Source organism: Piliocolobus tephrosceles, chromosome 8 (genome assembly GCF_002776525.5).
Source record: "Piliocolobus tephrosceles isolate RC106 chromosome 8, ASM277652v3, whole genome shotgun sequence".
Classification (NCBI taxonomy): domain Eukaryota; kingdom Metazoa; phylum Chordata; class Mammalia; order Primates; family Cercopithecidae; genus Piliocolobus; species Piliocolobus tephrosceles.
The window spans coordinates 38385991-38404689 of NC_045441.1; the positions used below are offsets into that span (position 1 = coordinate 38385991).

The following is an 18699-nucleotide window of genomic DNA, read 5'->3' on the forward strand; positions in this document are numbered from 1 at the left end:
GGTGCATTCCAGCCCAGACACTACCCTTTTCCCACAGTTTTCACAACCTGCAGACCAGGAGAGTCCCTTGGGTGCCTACACCACCAGGGCCCTGAGTTTCAAGCAGAAAAGTGGACAGCCATTTGGGCAGACACTAAGTGAGCTATAGGAGTTTATGTTTCATACCCCAGTGGCACCTGGAACACCAGTGAGACAGAACCATTCACTCCCCTGGAAAGGGGGATGAAGCCAGGGAGCCAAGTGCTCTAGCTCAGCAGATCCCACCCCCACAGAGCCCATTAAGCTAAGATCCAATGGCTTGAAAGTCTTGCTGCCAACACAGCTGTCAGAAGTTGACCTGGGATGCTTCAGCTTGGTGGGGGAAGGGGTATCTGCCATTACTGAGGCTTGAGCAAGCAGTTTTCCCCTCACAGTGTAAACAAAGCCACCTGGAAGTTTGAACTGCGTGGAGCACACCACAGCTCTGCAAAGCCACTATAGCTAGAGTGCCTCTCTAGATTCCTCTTCTCTGGGAAGGGTATCTCTGAAAGAAAGGCAGCAGCCCCAGGCAGGGGCTTATAGATAAAATTCCCATCTCTCTGGGACAGAGCACCTGGGGGAAGGGGCGGCTATGGGTGCAGCTTCAGTAGACTTAAACATTCCTGCCTGCCAGCTCTGAAGAGAGCAGTGGATCTCCCAGCACAGAGCTTAAACTCTGCTAAGGGACAGACTGCCTCCTCAAGTGGGTCCCTGACCCTCGTGCCTCCTGATTGAAAGACTTCCCAGCAGGGGTTAACAGACACCTCATACAGGAGAGCTCCGGCTGGCATCTGGCAGGTGCCCTCTGTGATGAAGCTTCCAGAGGAAGGAATAGGCAGCAATCTTTGCTGTACTGCAGCCTCTGCTGGTGATACCTAGGCAAAGAGGGTCTGGAGTAGACCTCCTGCAAACTCCAGCAGACCTGCAGCAGAGGGGCCTGTTAGAATGAAAACTAACAAAGAGAAAGGAATAGCATCAACATCAACAAAAAAGGACGTCCACACAAAAACCCCATCCAAAGGTCACCAACATCAAAGACAAAAGGTAGATAAATTGATGAAGATGAGGAAAACCAGGTATCAAGGTATTATCTACCTTCAGAAGGTAGGAAATAACAAACCTCTGGCCTAAAGGAGCATGTTGTAACCCAATGCAAGTAAGCTAAGAACCTTGAAAAAGGGTTAGACGAATTGCTAACTAGAATAACCAGTTTAGAAAAAAACATAAATGACCTGATGAAGCTAAAAACCACAGCATGAGAACTTCAAGAGCACACACAAGTATCAATAGCTAAATCAATCAAGCAGAAGAAAGGATATCAGAGATTGAAGATCAACTTAATGAAATAAAGCATGAAGACAAGATTAGAGAAAAAAGAATAGAAAGGAACAAACAAAGCCTCCAAGAAATATGGAACTATGTGAAAAGACCAAACCTATGTTTTATTGGTATATCTAAAAGTGACAGGGAGAATGGAATCAAGTTGGCAAACACTCTTCAGGGATGTTATCCAAGAGAACTTCCCCAACCTAGCAAGACAGGTGAACATTCAAATTCAGGAAATACAGAGAGCACCACAAAGATACTCCTCAAGAAGAGCAACCCCAAGACATATAATTGTCAGATTCACCAAGGTTGAAATGAAGGAAAAGATGTTCAGGGCAGCCAGATCGGGTTACCCACAAAGGGAAGCCCATCAGACTAACAGAAGATCTCTCTGCAGAAACCCTACAAGCCAGAAGAGAGTAGCGGCCAATATTCAACACTCTTAAAGAAAAGATTTTTCAACCCAGAATTTCATATCCAGGCAAACTAAACTTCATAAGAGAAATAAAATCCATTACAGCAAGCAAATGCTGAGAGATTTTGTCACCACCAGGCCTGCCTTACAAGAGCTCCTAAAGGAAGCACTAAATATGGAAAGGAAAAACCAGTACCAGCCACTGCAAAAACATACCAAATTGTAAAGAACATTGACATTGTGAAGAAACTGCATCAATTAACAGTCAAAATAACCAGCTAGCATCATAATGACAGGATCAAATCCACATGTAACAATATTAATCTTAAATGTAAACAGGCTAAATGCCCCAATTAAAAGACACAGAATGGCAAATTGAATAGAGTCAAGACCCATCTGTTGGGAACAGGCCCCCAAATCAGGTCATAAACTGGCCTTAAAACTGGCCATAAACAAAATATCTGCAGCAATGTGACATGCTTGTGATGGCCATAATGCCCATGCTGGTTGGTTGTGGGTTTGCTGGAAGGTTGTGGGTTTACCAGAATGAGGGCAAGGAACACCTGGCCCACCCAGGGAGGAAAACCGCTTAAAGGCGTTCCTAAACCACAAACAATAGCATGAGCAATCTGTGCCTTAAGGACATGTTTCTGCTGCAGATAACCCTAGTTATCTGCAGAGACCATCCCTAGTTTCACCCCATCCCTTTGTTTCCCATAAGAAATACTTTTAGTTAACCTATAAACTATAGAAACAATGCTTATCACTGGCTTGCTGTCAATAAATATGTGGCTAAAACTCTGTTCAGGGCTCTCAGCTCTGAAGGCTGTCAGCCCCCTGATTTTCCACTCCACACTCTGTATTTCTATGTGTGTGTCTTTAATTCCTCTAGCACCGCTGGGGTAGGGTCTCCATGACCTAGCTGGTCTCAACACCCATTGGTGTGCTGTATTCAGGAGATCCATCTCACATGCAAAGACATACACAGGCTCAAAATAAAGGAATGAGGGAATGTTTGCCAAGCAAATGGAAAGCAAAAAATAGCAGGGGTTACAATCCTAGTCTATGATAAAACAGACTTTAAACCAAAAAAGATCAAAAAAGACAAAAGAAGGGCATTACATAATGGTAAAGGGATCAATGCAACAAGAAGAGCTAACTATGCTAAATATATATCCACCCAATACAGGAGCACTCAGATTCATAAAGCAAGTTCTTAGAGACCTAGAGACTCCCACACAATAATAGTAGGATACTTTAAGACCTCATTGTCAATATTAGACAGATCAATGAGACAGAAAATTAGCAAGGATATTCAGGACACGAACTCAGCTCTGGACCAAACGAACCTAAAAGACATCCACAGAACTCTCCACCCCAAATCAACAGAATACACATTCTTCTCAGCACCACACTGGACTAATTCTAAAATTGACCATACAATTGGAAGTAAAATGCTCCTCAGCAAATGTGAAAGAACAGAAATCATAACAAATAGTCTCTCAGACCACAGTGCAATAAAATTAGAACTCAGGATTAAGAAACTAACTCAAAACTGCACAACTACATGGAAACTGAACAATCTGCTCCTGAATGACTACTGAGTAAATGACAAAATTAAGTCAGAAATAAATAAGTTTTTTGGAACCAATGAGAACAAAGACACAATGTACCAGAATCTCTGGGATACAGCTAAAGCAGTGTTTATAGGGAAATTTTTAGCACTAACTGTCCACAGGAGAAAGCAGGAAAGATCTAAAATTGATACCCTAACATCACAATTAAAAGAACCAGAGAAGCAAGAGCAAACAAATTCAAAAGCCAGCAGAAGACAAGAAATAACTAATATCAGAGCAGAACTGAAGGAGATACAAACATGAAAATCCCTTAAAAAAAAAAATCAACGAATCCAGGAGCTGATTTTTTGAAAAGATTAACAAAATAGATAGACTGCTAGCCAGACTAATAAAGAAGAAAAGAAAGAAGAATCAAATAGACACAATAAAAAAATAATAAAGGGGATATCAACACTGATCCCACAGAAATACAAACTACCATCAGAAAATACTATAAACACCTCTAGGCAAATAAACTACAAAATCTACAAGAAATGGATAAATTCCTGGACATACACCCTCCCAAGACTAAACCAGGAAGAAGTCAAATCCTTGAATAGAACAATAACAAGTTCTGAAATTGAGGCAGTAATAGACTACCAACAAAAAAGCCCAGGACCAGACAGATGCACAGCTGAATTCTACCAGAGGCACAAAGAGGAGCTGATACCATTCTTTCTGAAACTATTCCAAACAACAGAAAAATAGAGACTCCTCCCTAACTCATTTTATGAGGCCAGCATACTCCTGATACCAAAACCTGGCAGCGACACAACAAAAAAAGAACATTTCAGGCCAATATCCCTGATGAACATCAATGCGAAAATCCTCAGTAAAATACTAGCAAACTGCATCCAGCAGCATGTCAGAAAGCTTATCCACCATGATCAAGTCAGCTTCATCTCTGGGATGCAAGGCTGGTTCAACATACTCAAATCAATAAACGTAATCCATCACATAAGCAGAATCAATGACAAAAACCACATGATTATCTCAATATATGCAGAAAAGGTCTTTGATAAAATTCAGCATCCCTTTATGCTAAAAACTCTCAATAAACTAGGTATTGATGGAATATATCTCAAAATAATAAGAGCTATTTATGACAAACCCACAGCCAATATCATACTGAATGGGCAAGAGCTGGAAGCATTCCCTTTGAAAACTGGCACAAGACAAGGATACCCTCTCTCACTATTCCTATTCAACATAGTATCAGAAGTTCTGGCCAGGGCAATCAGGCAAGAGAAAAACAAAGTGTATTCAAATAGGAAGAGAGGAAGTCAAATTGTCTCTCTTTGCAGATGACATGATTTTATATTTAGAAAACCCCATTATCTCAGCCCCAAATCTCCTTAAGCTGATAAGCAACTTCAGCAAAGTCTCAGGATATAAAATCAATGTGCAAAAATCACAAGCACTCCTATAAACCAATAATAGACAGACAGCCAAATCATGAGTGAAATCTCATTCACAATTGCTACAAAGAGAATAAAATACCTAAGAATACAACTTACACAGGATGTGAAGGACCTCTTCAAGGAGAACTACAAACCACTGCTCAAGGAAATAAGAGAGGACACAAACAAATGGAAAAATATCCCATGTTCATGGATAGGAAAAATCAATATACTGAAAATGGCCATAATGCTGAAAGTCATTTATAGATTCAATGCTATCCCCATCAACTTACCATCGACTTTCTTCACAGAATTAGAAAAAGCTACTTTAAATTTCATATGGAACCAAAAAGGAGCCCATATAGCCAAGACAATCCTAAGCAAAAATAACAAAGCTGGAGGCTACATGACTTCAAGCCATACTACAAGGCTACAGTAACCAAAACAGCATAGTACTAGTACCAAAACAAATATGTAGACCGATGGAACAGAACACAGGCCTAAGAAATAACACTACACATCTATAAACATCTGATCTTTGACAAAACTGACAAAAACAAGCAATGCGAAAAGGATTCCCTATTTAATAAATGGTGTTGGAAAATCTGGCTAGCCATATGCAAAAAACTGAAACTGGACCTCTTCCTTACACCTTGCACAAAAATTAACTCAAGATGGATTAAAGACTTAAACGTAAGACCTAAAACCATAAAAATCCTAGAAGAAAATCTAGGCAATGCCATTCAGGACATAGTCATGGCCAAAGACTTCATGACTAAAACACCAAAAGCAATGGCAACAAAAGCCAAATTGACAAATGGGATTTAATTTAAATAAAGAGCTTCTGCACAGCAAAATAAACTATCATCAGAGTGAACAGGCAACCTACAGAATGGGAGAAAAATTTTACAATCTATCCATCTGACAAAGGGCTAATATCCAGAATCTACAAGGAACTTAAACAAATTTACAAGAAAAAAAAAACAAATGACTCCATCAAAAAGTGGGCAAAGGACATGAACAGACACTCAAAAGAAGACATTTATGTGGACAACAAACATATGGAAAAAAGCTCATCATCACTGGCCATTAGAGAAATGCAAATCAAAACCACAATGAGATACCATCTCACACCAGTTAGAATGGGGATCCTTAAAAAGTCAGGAAACAACAGATGCTGGAGAGGATGTGGAGAAATAGGAACACTTTTACACTGTTGGTGGGAGTGTAAATTAGTTCAACCATTGTAGAAGACAGTGTGGCAATTCCTCAAGGATCTAGAACCAGAAATATCATTTGACCCAGCAATCCCATTACTGGGTATATGCCTAAAGGATTATAAATCATACTACTATAAAGACACATGTATATGTATGTTTATTGCAGCACTATTCACAATAGCAAAGACTTGCAACCAATCCAAATGACCATCAATTATTGGCTAGATAAAGAAAATGTGGCACATATATACCATGGAGTACTATGCAGCCATAAAAAAGGATGAGTTCATGTCCTTTGCAGGTACATGAAGGAAGCTAGAAACCATCATTCTCAGCAAACTAACACAGGAACAGAAAACCAAACACCACATGTTCTCACTCATATCGGGGAACTGAACAATGAAAGCACATGGACACAGGGAGTGGAACATCACACACCAGGGCCTGTCGGCTGGTGGGGGAGCTAGGGGAGGGACAGCATTAGGAGAAGTACCTAATGTAGATGACAGATCGATGGGTGCAGCAAACCACCATGGCATGTGTATACCTATGCAACAAACCTGCACATTCTACACATGTATTCCAGAACTTAAAAGTATAATTAAAAAAAAAGAAATGGTGGGAGATGTCTTCACAATATATCATGCTTCCACACCCTTTCTGATAACATTATACACTAATGCTAATGATACATTAAAGAACAATACCAAAAAGCCAAGGCTCAGGTCAAAAAGGAGATAGATATTTTTACAGACCACACAGCAGAGTGGGGAAAATGTCATAGGGTTGCTGGTCTATGGAACCAGTAGCAGAGAAGTGGCAGCAGGAACTTGGCCTCTGTGGAGAATAGTCTTACGTGTTTTTTATGTGAGATAGGGGACTAAAGCCAGGCTCACAGAATAAAACTAGGGACTGAGTATAGCACTCTGCTCATAGAAGCTAAAAAACCCAAATGGCAAAAAAAAATCCCAAATGGCTACAATCGCTGCTTGAAGCTATGGCTCATAACAAGCAGGGTGCCTCATAAGAAAATGATCACAGTTCCTCCTTTGCATCCAGGAACTAAACCAAGACCCCCACAGCTTTCCTGAATGTATGGCAATATCTCCACATCACAATAGGTCATTAGAACACCTGATTTGGAACAGAGGCCCAGTGGGTGGAGTGCATGAGGAAGCACTGCATGCAGAACCACTGGACAATGAGAAATACATTTCCATTGAATTTAACAGCAAGGGCACTATTGATGACCTTAACCTTAGTAGTTCCATGCAATTGCAGATGCAAGTACCAGAATAGAATGGGAGGGTAACTGAGGGTGAAAGGAGGAGTTAGGCATACTGAGTGTAGATATCTTTCTCAAGAAATACAGACTACGCTTCTCCTACAGAGAGTCAGGTGCCGGGAACACTGGAAAAAAAAAAAAAAAACAGACTTTAAAACAACAACAAAAAGTTACTAAAAAAAAAAAAAAAAAGGGACTTTTATTATGATAAAAAGGTCAATATATCAGGAAGAAAAACAACAATTATAAACATATACAGATATTAAAGAGGAATTAGACAATTCAACATTATTTGGAGACATCAATATCCTACTTACAATAATGAATAAAAAAGCTAGGAAGAAGATCAATAAAGAAATAGAAGACCTGAACAACACTATAAACCAAATAAATCTGAGAATCATCTAGAGTAAATCAGCTAACAACAGCAGAATATGCATTCTTCTCAAATACACATGGAACATTTTCAAGGATGAAGCATATGCTAAGCTATAAACCTTTGAAATAATACAAATTATTTTCTCTGATAAAGTAAAATTAAAAAATCAGTAACAAAAGAAATTTGAAAAACTCAGAAATGAAAATTAACAGATTCCTATATAATCAATAGATCAAAGAAAAAATCGAAAGATAAATTAGAAATAATCTTGATACAAATGAAAATGAAGACAAAACATAACAAAACCTATGGCATGCAGGTAAGGCAGCACTTAGAGGGAAATAATATGCCAGGCCTATGGCATATTATAAAAGAAAGTTCTCAAGTAGCCTAGTATTTTATCTTCGGACAATGAAAAAGAAAGAGAAAATAGAAAAACTAAATATAAAGCAAGCTGAAGGAATAAAATAATAAGACTTCAGCAGAGATAAGTGATGTAATAAATAAAAAACAGTGAAAATCAATGAAATCAAAACCAGTTTTTTAAGAAATCAACAAAATTGATCAAACTTGAGCTAGATTTACAAAAACAAGAGATAGAAGACTCAAATTACTAGAATCAGAAATAAAGGGGGAGAGAATACTGACCTTAAAGAAATAAAAGAAATATAAAGGAACACTACAAACAACTATATGCCAACAAATTAGACACATTTAGATAAAACAAATTCTTTAGGAAGACACAAACTACTAAAATTGACTCAAGTAGAAACAGACAATCTGAATAGACCTGTAACAAAAAGGTCGAATTAGTAATAAAAAAACTACCTGTGGATAACAACCCAAGCCCAAATGTCTTCACTGATGCATTCTACCAAACAGACATATTAGCGACAATTCTTCACAAACACTCTCAAAATTGGAACAGAAGGGAATACACCCCAGCTCATTCTGTGAAGCCAGTAATACCCTGATACCTAAACCAAAGATATCACAAGAAAACTATAAACCAGTATCTCTTATGAACACAAATGCAAAAATTCCCAATAAAATACTAGCAAACCAAATCTAGCAAAATATTGAAAAAAATCATACACCATGACCAAGTGGGATTTATCCCAGGAATGCAAGTTTGGGTTAACATTTAAAAAATCAATTCATGTAACAAACCATAGTAATGAAGTACAAAATAAAAAAAAAACACACATTTATATTAACTGATGCAAGAAAAAAACATTCGACAAAATCCAACATCCTTTCACAATAAAAACAATCTGCAAATACAAATGTAGAATGAGGGAATTTCTTCCATCTGATAATGGGCACCTACAAGAAACCCACAGCTAACATTATATATACTCAATGGTGAAAGACTAGATTATTTCCCCCTAATATTAAGACAAAGATAATGATGCCCACTCTCAACATACTTTTTCAACATGTATCTAAAGTCCTAGCCTCCTCAATAAAAAAAACAAAAATAAATAACAAATATACAGATTCTGTCTCTGTGTCCACATGCCATGAATGTCTCATGAAGAATCTATAAAAATCTAAAAATCTAGTATTGTTATGTGACTTTGATAAGGTGACAGGATACAAAATCAACACAAAAATAATATTTATTTCTACATATTAGCAATAAATATGTGTAATTCAAAGTGTAAAATATATTATTTATAATTATTCTAAAAAATCAAAATAATACACTTAGTATATACTTAACAAAACATGTATATGCAGATAAAAGAAATCAAAAGACCTAATTAAAAGGATAGACATACCATGTTCATAAACTAGAAGACACAGTATAGTAAGGATGCAATTCTTCCCCAAATTAATCTATAGATTGAATGTAATTCCCATCAAAATCACATTAGGATATTTTGTTGATGCACATAAGAATATTCAAAAATTTATATAGAAAGGGACGGACATTTAAATAACAAAGACTATTCTTGGAAACTATCTTGAAAAGAACACTCTCCTTAGTATTGAGGTTTTCTATATCCTTACAGTAATCAACAGTGCAGTACTGGTAGAGGAGGTATAAACCTATAAATCAATGGAAGAAATTACAGAACCTATAAAAAAGGGACCCACACAAATATCCTCAACCAATTTTTGACAAAGATGCAAAAACAACTCAATGGAAGGATATCCTTTTCAGGAAATAACATTGAAGCAATGTTCAATCCATATGTAAAAAATAAAAACAATAAAAATCAACCTTAAACCAAGCCTCAGCACACTTTACACAAAAATTAACTGAAAATGCATCCCATAGTTAAATATAAAAAGTAAACCTGTGCTGGGAGAACTGGCTAGCCATATGCACAAATTTGAACCTAGACCCTTTCCTTATGCCTTATTTAAAAATTAACTCAAGATGGATTAAAGACTTAAATGTAAAACCCAAAGTTATAAAAACACTAGAAGAAAACCTAGGCAATACCATTCAGGACATAAGCACAGGCAAAGAGTTCATGACAAAAACACTGAAAGCAATTGCAGCTAAAGCAAAAATTGACAAATGGGATCTAATTGAAGAGCTTCTACACAGTAAAAGAAACTATCATCACAGCAAACAGGCAATCTACAGAGTGAGAATATCTTTGTACTCCATTCATCTGACAAAGGTCTAATATTCCAGAATCTACAAGGAACTTAAATTTACAAGAAAAAAAAAACAAATAACCCCATTAAAAAGTGGGCAAAGGACACGAACAGACACTTCTCAAAAGAAGACATTCATGGGGCAAACAAACATATGAAAAAAAGCTCAACATTACTGATCATTAGAGAAATGCAAATCAAAACCATAATAAGATACCATCTCACACCAGTCAGAATAGCAATTATTAAAAGGTCAAGAAACAACAGATGCTGGCGAGGTTGCGGAGAAACAGGAATGCTTTTACACTGTTGGTGGGAGTGTAAATTAGTTCAAACATTGTGGAAGATGTTGTGGCAATTCCTCAAAGATCTACAACCAGAAATGCCATTTCACCCAGCAATCCCATTACTGAGTATATACCCAAAGAAATATAAATCATTCTATTCCATGTCATTGAAGCAAAGACATGGAATCAACCCAAATGCCCATCAGTGATAGACTGGATAAAGAAAATGTGGTACATATACACCATGAAATACTATGCAGCCATAAAAAGGAACAAGATCATGTCCTTTCCAGGGACATGGATGGAGCTGGAAGCCATTATCATCAGCAAACTAATGCAGGAACAGAAATGTTCTCACTTATAAGTGGTAGCTGAACAATGAGAACACATCAACACAGGAAGGGGAACAACACACACTGGGGCCTGTTGGTGGTGTGAGGAGGAAGAGCATTAGAAAAAATAGCTGATACATGCTGGGCTTACTATCCAAGTGATGGACTGATAGGTACAGCAAACCACCGTGGCACATGTTTATGTAACAAGCCTGCACATCCTGCACATTACCCAAGAATTTAAAATAAAAATAATTTTTTTTAAAAAAAAAAGGAAACCTACAAAACTTTTGGAAAAAAAAAAAAACAGAATATCTTTGGGATCTAGGATGAGGCAAATAATCTTTCATCTTAACACAAAAAGCATGATTCACAAAAGCAAATATGATAAACCAAATTTTAAAACAGGCTCTGCAAAGATCCTGTCAAGAAGATGAAAAGACAAAATACAGAGTGGTAGAAAATACTTACAAATAATATATATCCAACAAAGAAAGAGTATCTATCTATCTGTGTACGTGTATTAAATATCAAAAAACTCAACAGTAATATACCAAACAATCCAATTAAAAAATGGTCAAAAGATATGAACAGAAATTTTACCAAAGAGGATGTACAGATGGCAAATAAACTCATAATATATTTAATATAAAATATATTAAATACATCATTAGAAAGTATAGAAATACAAATTAAGACCATAATGAAATATTACTTCACACCTATCAGAATGGCTAAAAAAAAAGATAATTATAACACCAATTGCTGGTGGAGACATGGAGTAACTGGACTATCCTTATATTGTTGGTAGAAATACAAAATGGTACAGCCATTCTGAAATACAGTTTGGCAGTTTCTTATTAAACTAAATATGCAACTATCATGTGATCGGTCAACTGCACTTTAGGTATTTACCCCACAGAAATAAATACTTAGGTCTATAGAAAAACAATCCACAAATGTCCTTAGAAGCTTTATATGCAACAGTCAAAAACTCAAAGCAACCTAGATATTTTTCAATGGGTAAGTCATTAAACAAACTGTGGTATATGTATACTTTGGCATGCAACTCAGCAATAAGAAGGAGTATGTGATAGATGCACAAAACTTACAGCAATCTCCAAGGAATTTGGAAAAATGAAAAAAAGTCAATCCCCTAAGATTATGTACTATAGCACTGTATTTGTATAATACTTTTGAAATGACAATACAGAATTAGAGAAGATTGGTGGTTGCCAGGAATTCTGGATGGAGGTAGGAGGGAAAGCGGGTTCAATTATAAAAGGTCAACACAAGATATCCTTCTTTTGATGGGACTGCTCTGTATCTTGTCTATGGTTGTAGATACCTGAGTCTACCCATGGGATAAAAATGGCAGGATTATACACACACACACACATACACACACACACAAAAGTACACATAAACCTGGAAAAATATGAATAAGATGGGTAGACTGTGACAAAATCACTATCTTAGTTTACAAGATATTATGATTTGGGGAAGCTGGCTAATGAATACATGGAATCTGTCTGTATTATTTCTTGCAACCATACGTTAATCTACATTTATCTCAAAACAAAAAGTTTAACCTGAAAAAACAGGCCTAAGGTTTAACTTGCCTTTTCAGAACCATTCTCAGTCTACTTTTCTAAGCTACTGGACCTTAAATTATTGAAAACTTAGTAACTGCTGAACATGTAATAACCTTTCCTTGTATTTAACTGAAAATGGTTTAAGAGTCAACAATTCGAGTATGACAATGAAGTATAACAGTTTCAATGCTCAAGCACTTCTGTTCTTGTGTGTGACCTGCAGCCTTAATTTTCTGTGTAAAAATGGTTACATTATTTCCTTAGCTTTGTTTGTTGGAGACAAAGAAGCAATGCTTGTTAAGTATGTCAAAACATAATCTTATCTTGTGAATTTTTGTTAATATATCATAGAAGATAGATTTTTCATTTGCCCAGAAAGCTCATATAACGTATTTGGAAATTTCTGCTCTGTAACGTCTTTAGAGCTGACAGTCTGTTTTTTACTTCATGCTGAAAAGTGTCATCTTATGGTTTTGTGAACTGGCCAGAAATTCACAGGTTTTAAGGGTCTTGAGAAAATTTATATTGAACATTGCTCTTCGTCTAACAAATAAAAGATGTTAATTTATTCCTATTTAAAAAAAATAGGCCTAGAAAATACAGGAAACAATTTTTCTTTTCTTTTCTTCTTCTTTTGTATTTTCTAAGGCTGAGTCTCACTCTGTCATCCAGCCTGGAATATAGTGGCGTGATCTGGGTTCACTGCAGCTTCCTGTTCAAGTGATTCTCTGGTCTCAGTCTCCTGAGTAGCTGGGATTATAGGCATGCACCACCACGCCTGGCTAATTTTTTTGTATTTTTAGTAGAGACGGTGTTTTTCCATGTTGTCCAGGCTGGTCTCGAACTCCTGGTCTCAAGCGATCCACCCGCCTCAGCCTCCCAAAGTTCTGGGCAATTTTTATTTTCTAGATAGGAAACAATCTCTTAGAAAACAAAACTAAACAAAGCAAAAGCAAAACAACTCAGAGAATTAAAACTGATAGGTCTCATTACAAAAAAAAAAAATTGAAACTTCTGTTAGTATAAACATCTTAAGTGAGAGAAGGTAGAAATTATTTACAGCATGCATAAGAAAAGGCTAGTATCCAGAACAGCAAAATATCTAAAAATTAGTAATAAAAAGACAAACTATGCAAAAGGAAGATGACAACTGAATTGAAAAGGCAATCTACTGAATAATAAAAATATGAAAAGATGTTCTAACTTACTAATAATTAAGGAAGTGTATATTAAAGCAATGAATCACCATTTTATACATAGTGTCTTGCCATATTCAAAACTGATTAACAATTCTTGATTTTATTTTGTAATTTTCTAAAATTTTTAATGGTTTTTAATATATACAGAAAATTATAAGTTGATTTCACTTCTTACAATCCAGGTAATGGTGAATATCTTGCTCAACACAGTAAAAAACATGAGTCAAAAAGAAAATGCCACTTGTAGTTTATATAAAATTTTAAAATTTGGAATTATCCTTTACTTAGAATATAAGAAATTAATAAGCTAAAAACAAAATATAGAATACAATGCATTTGACATAAAATTAATATCTACATAGCTATACATCTCTCTGTAGCTATTCAGACACACACACATACACACAGAGAGAGCTCACACAAATAAGATTTGAATAACCCACCAAAGACCAAAAAATGCATATTAAAACTATAAAATACCATTAATTTATTATATTGGCAACACTTCAAAATACAGCATTAAAGGGGTTTTAGAAACTGAGGTTCTCATCTATTATAGCAGGGTTGCAAATTGCTATACAAAAGAATCAATCAAAATAGCACTACGAATTCCCTGCGGATTTTCCTTTACAGAATTCATCTTTCTGAAAGACTAACAACTTATCTTACAAAATACAGCAATGTTAGTATGGTGGGGGGGTATGGTGTATGTGTATGTATACACAGATCAATGGCAGATGGATGGATGGACACATATTTAAATGTTCCACACAGTACCATCTGAGGTAGGGAAAATGTGAAACAAACTAAATAGTAATTAACTGAAGAATGCTCAAATAAAATCTGAAACACCATGTAGCTATTAGAAAGATTAAAGGAGGTATGTATGATAAAATAGAATCAATTGCATTGGTTTTAAGCATTAAAAGAGTAGGTCTTCAAAGTTAGTTTATTAATCAGGTCTTCATCCTGCTGGCATTCATATAACAGTGGTATACATAGTAGGATACCATAAAGCATAAGAATAATAACTCTAGGACCAGAATTCCTAAATTGAAATCTGAGTTCTCCCCTCCCCTCCTTATAGCTGTGGTCTTGAGAAAGTCACTTAACCACTCTGTTTCCTTACATTTACAAGACCAAAAATAGCAGTGCCTACATCACAGTTTGTGGTGAAATACATTTAATATAAATAAATTAGAACAATGCTTACACTAAGTATTACATAAATATGGATTTTGCTGTTGTTGTAATAATTACATGTAAAAACACAGCACCGCCTGGTATATCATAAATGCTCAGTAAATACTAGCTATAATTATCATTATTATAAACCAGTACTCATTTTAGGCACTTCTAAATTTGTTAGCATATGTGAATATGTACTTATGAGTGATTCTGAAGTACATTTATTATAAGTTAGGTACATGAAGTAACAAGAGGGAGATAACTACTATGTAACAAAAAGGAAACATGACTGATTAAAAGGTTTAAACAAATTATTTGTCTAACAAAGTTAATTATCTTACCAAAACATTATGTCTCTCTTTGGCTATATGGGAAAGTATATTTTGATTAACCAAAATATTATCAAGAAACCACTAATAATTCTGTACCCTTGCTGTCAAAGTAATGGTGTATAAGTTATCTTATTGACACTGTAACAAATTACCACATACCTAATGTTCTAAACAACACAAATTTATGACCTTAAGGCTGTGGAGATCAGAAATCCAAAATGAGTCTTACTAAGCAAAAATCAAGCTGTATTCATTCTGAAAGCTTTAGGGGGAATCCAATTCTTTGCCATTTCCAGCTGTGGTGGCTGCCTGTATTATTTGGCATGTGGCTTCTTAATTCATCTTCAAAGAAAATCACTGCAACTTCTCCTTTTGTCAGCACATTTCCTTTGACCCTCTTGCCTTCCTCTTAGAAGGAATCCTGTGATTACACTGGACCCACCCAGATAATTCAGGATAATCTCATCGCAACCCATCTGCTCAATCCCTTTTTCCATGTAGGCCAACGCACTTACATGTTCTGGATATGACTAGATATGGACATGTTTAGGAGCCATTATTCTGTCTGTCACACATGGGTCCCACTAGTGAGATGGAACCTACAAGCAACTTAGGTTCAGGCTGTTCTCCTGCCTACTCCATATTGACAGAGCAGGAGCACCGTCATCTCAGACAAACACCGCCACTTTAAGTTCCAGTTCCCTTTCTTGCCTCATGCATTTCACGGAAATCACCTCTCTTCTAAATACAAGCAGCCAGAAAGAACAGACAGTAAAACACAGATAAGACAACTGGGGCACAGAGGGAGATGGATTAAAGTCTCTTGGGTAACTGCCAAACCTCACCCTTATACAATGGGTCCCAGTAAAACAGTGGGCCTTGGCCAGAGGCGGTGGCTCATGCCTGTAATCCCAGCACTTTGGGAGGCCGAGGTGGGCAGATCATGAGGTCAGGAAATCGAGACCATCCTGGCTAACACGGTGATACCCATCTCCACCAAAAATACAAAAAATTAGCCGGGTGTGGTGGCATGTGCCTGTAGTCGCAGCTAGTCAGGAAGCTGAGGCAGGAGAATCGTTTGAACCCAAGAGGTGAAGGTTGCAGTGAGCTGAGATGGCGCCACTGCACTCCAGCCTGGGTGACGGAGTGAGACTCCATCTCAAAAAATAAAAATAAAAAAGTGGGCCTTAATAAGCACATTCCTTTCCCTTTCCCTTCGGGTGCACTAAGCTAAAAGCAGATTTGGGGGATATGCCTGCAGCTGCAAAAAGATACATGGGAACAGACACACAACTCTCCCTCCCAGATAAGCACAACAAAGAGACACAGAAGCAGTCCAAGCCTCTGATAAACTCTCCCAACCCTGAATCTTTAAAAACTCTTAAGTCTGTAAGAGAGTGTGCCTCTAACCTAACTCAGCCAGAAGGCATCTCTCAGTTTTATTTTCTAAAATAAACCTGTCTTGACTGGAGAGCCACCTTTTCATGTTTCTTTCCTCTTTCTGTAATTCTTACAAATATCAACTGACCTCTGCCAATTGTAAGCCTCAAAAGGTCAACCCGCCAGAAAAGGAATTTACAGTGGTGTTTCACGATCCTGTTTTGGGGGATGGCAGTGTACCAGAAATCATGATACTCAAATTTAAAATACTTAGAATTCAACATAGTACAAGCCATAATATCATAATAATTTGAAAAGATTTATACATCCCTGGCCCTAAACTTCATCTGTGTGTACATGTCAACATTCTCCTGAAGAAAAAAAGACTGCGATCTGTTAACCATTCTGTGCCCTCACCACTAACCCTTTACAAAGTACTTACATAGGGAGGCAGTAATTCTTTTTTAATTAAATGAGACTAAAAAATAAAGTCTCTTTAAGACAAACCTACTTAAACATATTTAAATGTTTAAAATCATTAAGGAAGGTTAAAACACAACTAACTTTACTTCTTACCATATATAGCATATTTTAGTTGAAGACGTTTAACAATTTCTTCCACAGTAGGTTTATATTCGAGGAAACATGTATAAATTCCACTCATACTCTCCTCAAAATTTTGGAACACAAGGCTTCCTGTGGATGTTATTTGTGCAGTGTGGTTTTCTACTAAAGGAATAAGATACAGTTATGAGTTGCTTAAATTACATGAGACAACTACCAAAACATTTCTCAGCAAGGTAAAACCATCATAATTTACCAACACAGTCAATGAAAGGAGTAGGGGGCATAGCTAGGACATTGCATCTGGTGTCTGCTAACAGTGGATGCCAGGATAACCTTCTTACTGACAGATGTTCACTAACCAGAGTTCATCAATTACATTGTTGCCGAAGTAGTAAGAGACTAACAAGGATACATACAGAATATACTCCTAATCTGCTCCTTGCATTGAACTGGGCACCATCAGAAATACAGTAGACATATATACAAATATATACACATACTTTAACATGATTATATTTATATTCAATGACAAATTAGGCCCTCAGAAAGCTTACAAACTACATATGAAACAAATAAATAATACACCCAGAACAAAGGCTATCAGAATATAATCACTAACAAGAGATTTCTTATTACTACACATGATAAAAGGCAAAATTTAGCTTATAAATTTGAGGTTTGCAGAAGAAGAAAAATATTGGATATGAGATCACCTGACTTGCCCAACATCACATAATCACACAGTTGCAGTGCTGGGGGTTACAATGGGATGTAAGCACCCTTTTCATTTCAACATACTTCATTATTTAAGTGTCACACAGGGAGAAGCTATGTTGTGAACTGAAAAGTAAATCTGCCTTTGGAGGCATTGACACTTGGGTTTGAGACCTACCTTTCCCTCTCACAAACTGTAACTGTGAGTAACCTATTAATCTTTCTGAGATCCAGTTCCCTCATTTGTACAATGAAAAATCAAAATATATGATAGCCTATCTCACAGGATTTCTCTGTATAACAAATACAATGAATGCTAAAGTACTTGAAAAAGCTATAAATCTGTTATTCTGAAAGTTTATAACCACAGTTTTTAATTAGAAAAATTCTTAGATATTAAAGTTTGCTTAGTCAATAATTTGATATTCCATTCATTAGAACTGAAAGTACTACACCAGGAAATAATTGTCTACCTTTTTTCTTTTTTCTATTTTAGGTAAATGATTTATTGCTTATAAATTTTAAGTTGAAATATTTCTCCAAGACAAATGATGAGTGTTCATAGGGATGAAATGTTCATTATTTATTTGTTCAATAAATATTTACTGAGTGTCTAGTACATACAAGCCCTGCTTCAGGTATTGAAAGAGAAATGAACAGATGGACATACCCACCCTCAAGGAATTTACATAGAGCATTATGCCTTGAGAACTTCCATTTCTATATCCTGGATGAAGCTGAAAAATGTGATATGAATTTAGAATACATTTCCATTGTAATGCCTATTTCTTCATGATTATCTTTTGATGGAATATTACATATTTATCCTA

General features: G+C 36.3%; 1 protein-coding gene across 2 annotated transcripts in view; it reads right to left on the reverse strand.

Annotated features, from left to right (window-relative positions):
- The window catches only part of ZPBP (zona pellucida binding protein), a 153503-nt gene that overhangs the window by 101785 nt on the left and 33019 nt on the right, over nucleotides 1–18699 (reverse strand). Inside the window, exon 4 of one of the 2 annotated variants that reach the window (XM_023232045.2) lies at nucleotides 17165–17317. In XM_023232045.2, coding sequence (XP_023087813.1) covers nucleotides 17165–17317 — 153 coding nt within the window. The remainder of the gene's footprint in view (nucleotides 1–17164; nucleotides 17318–18699) is intronic. The other variant, XM_023232046.2, reaches the window with a different exon arrangement.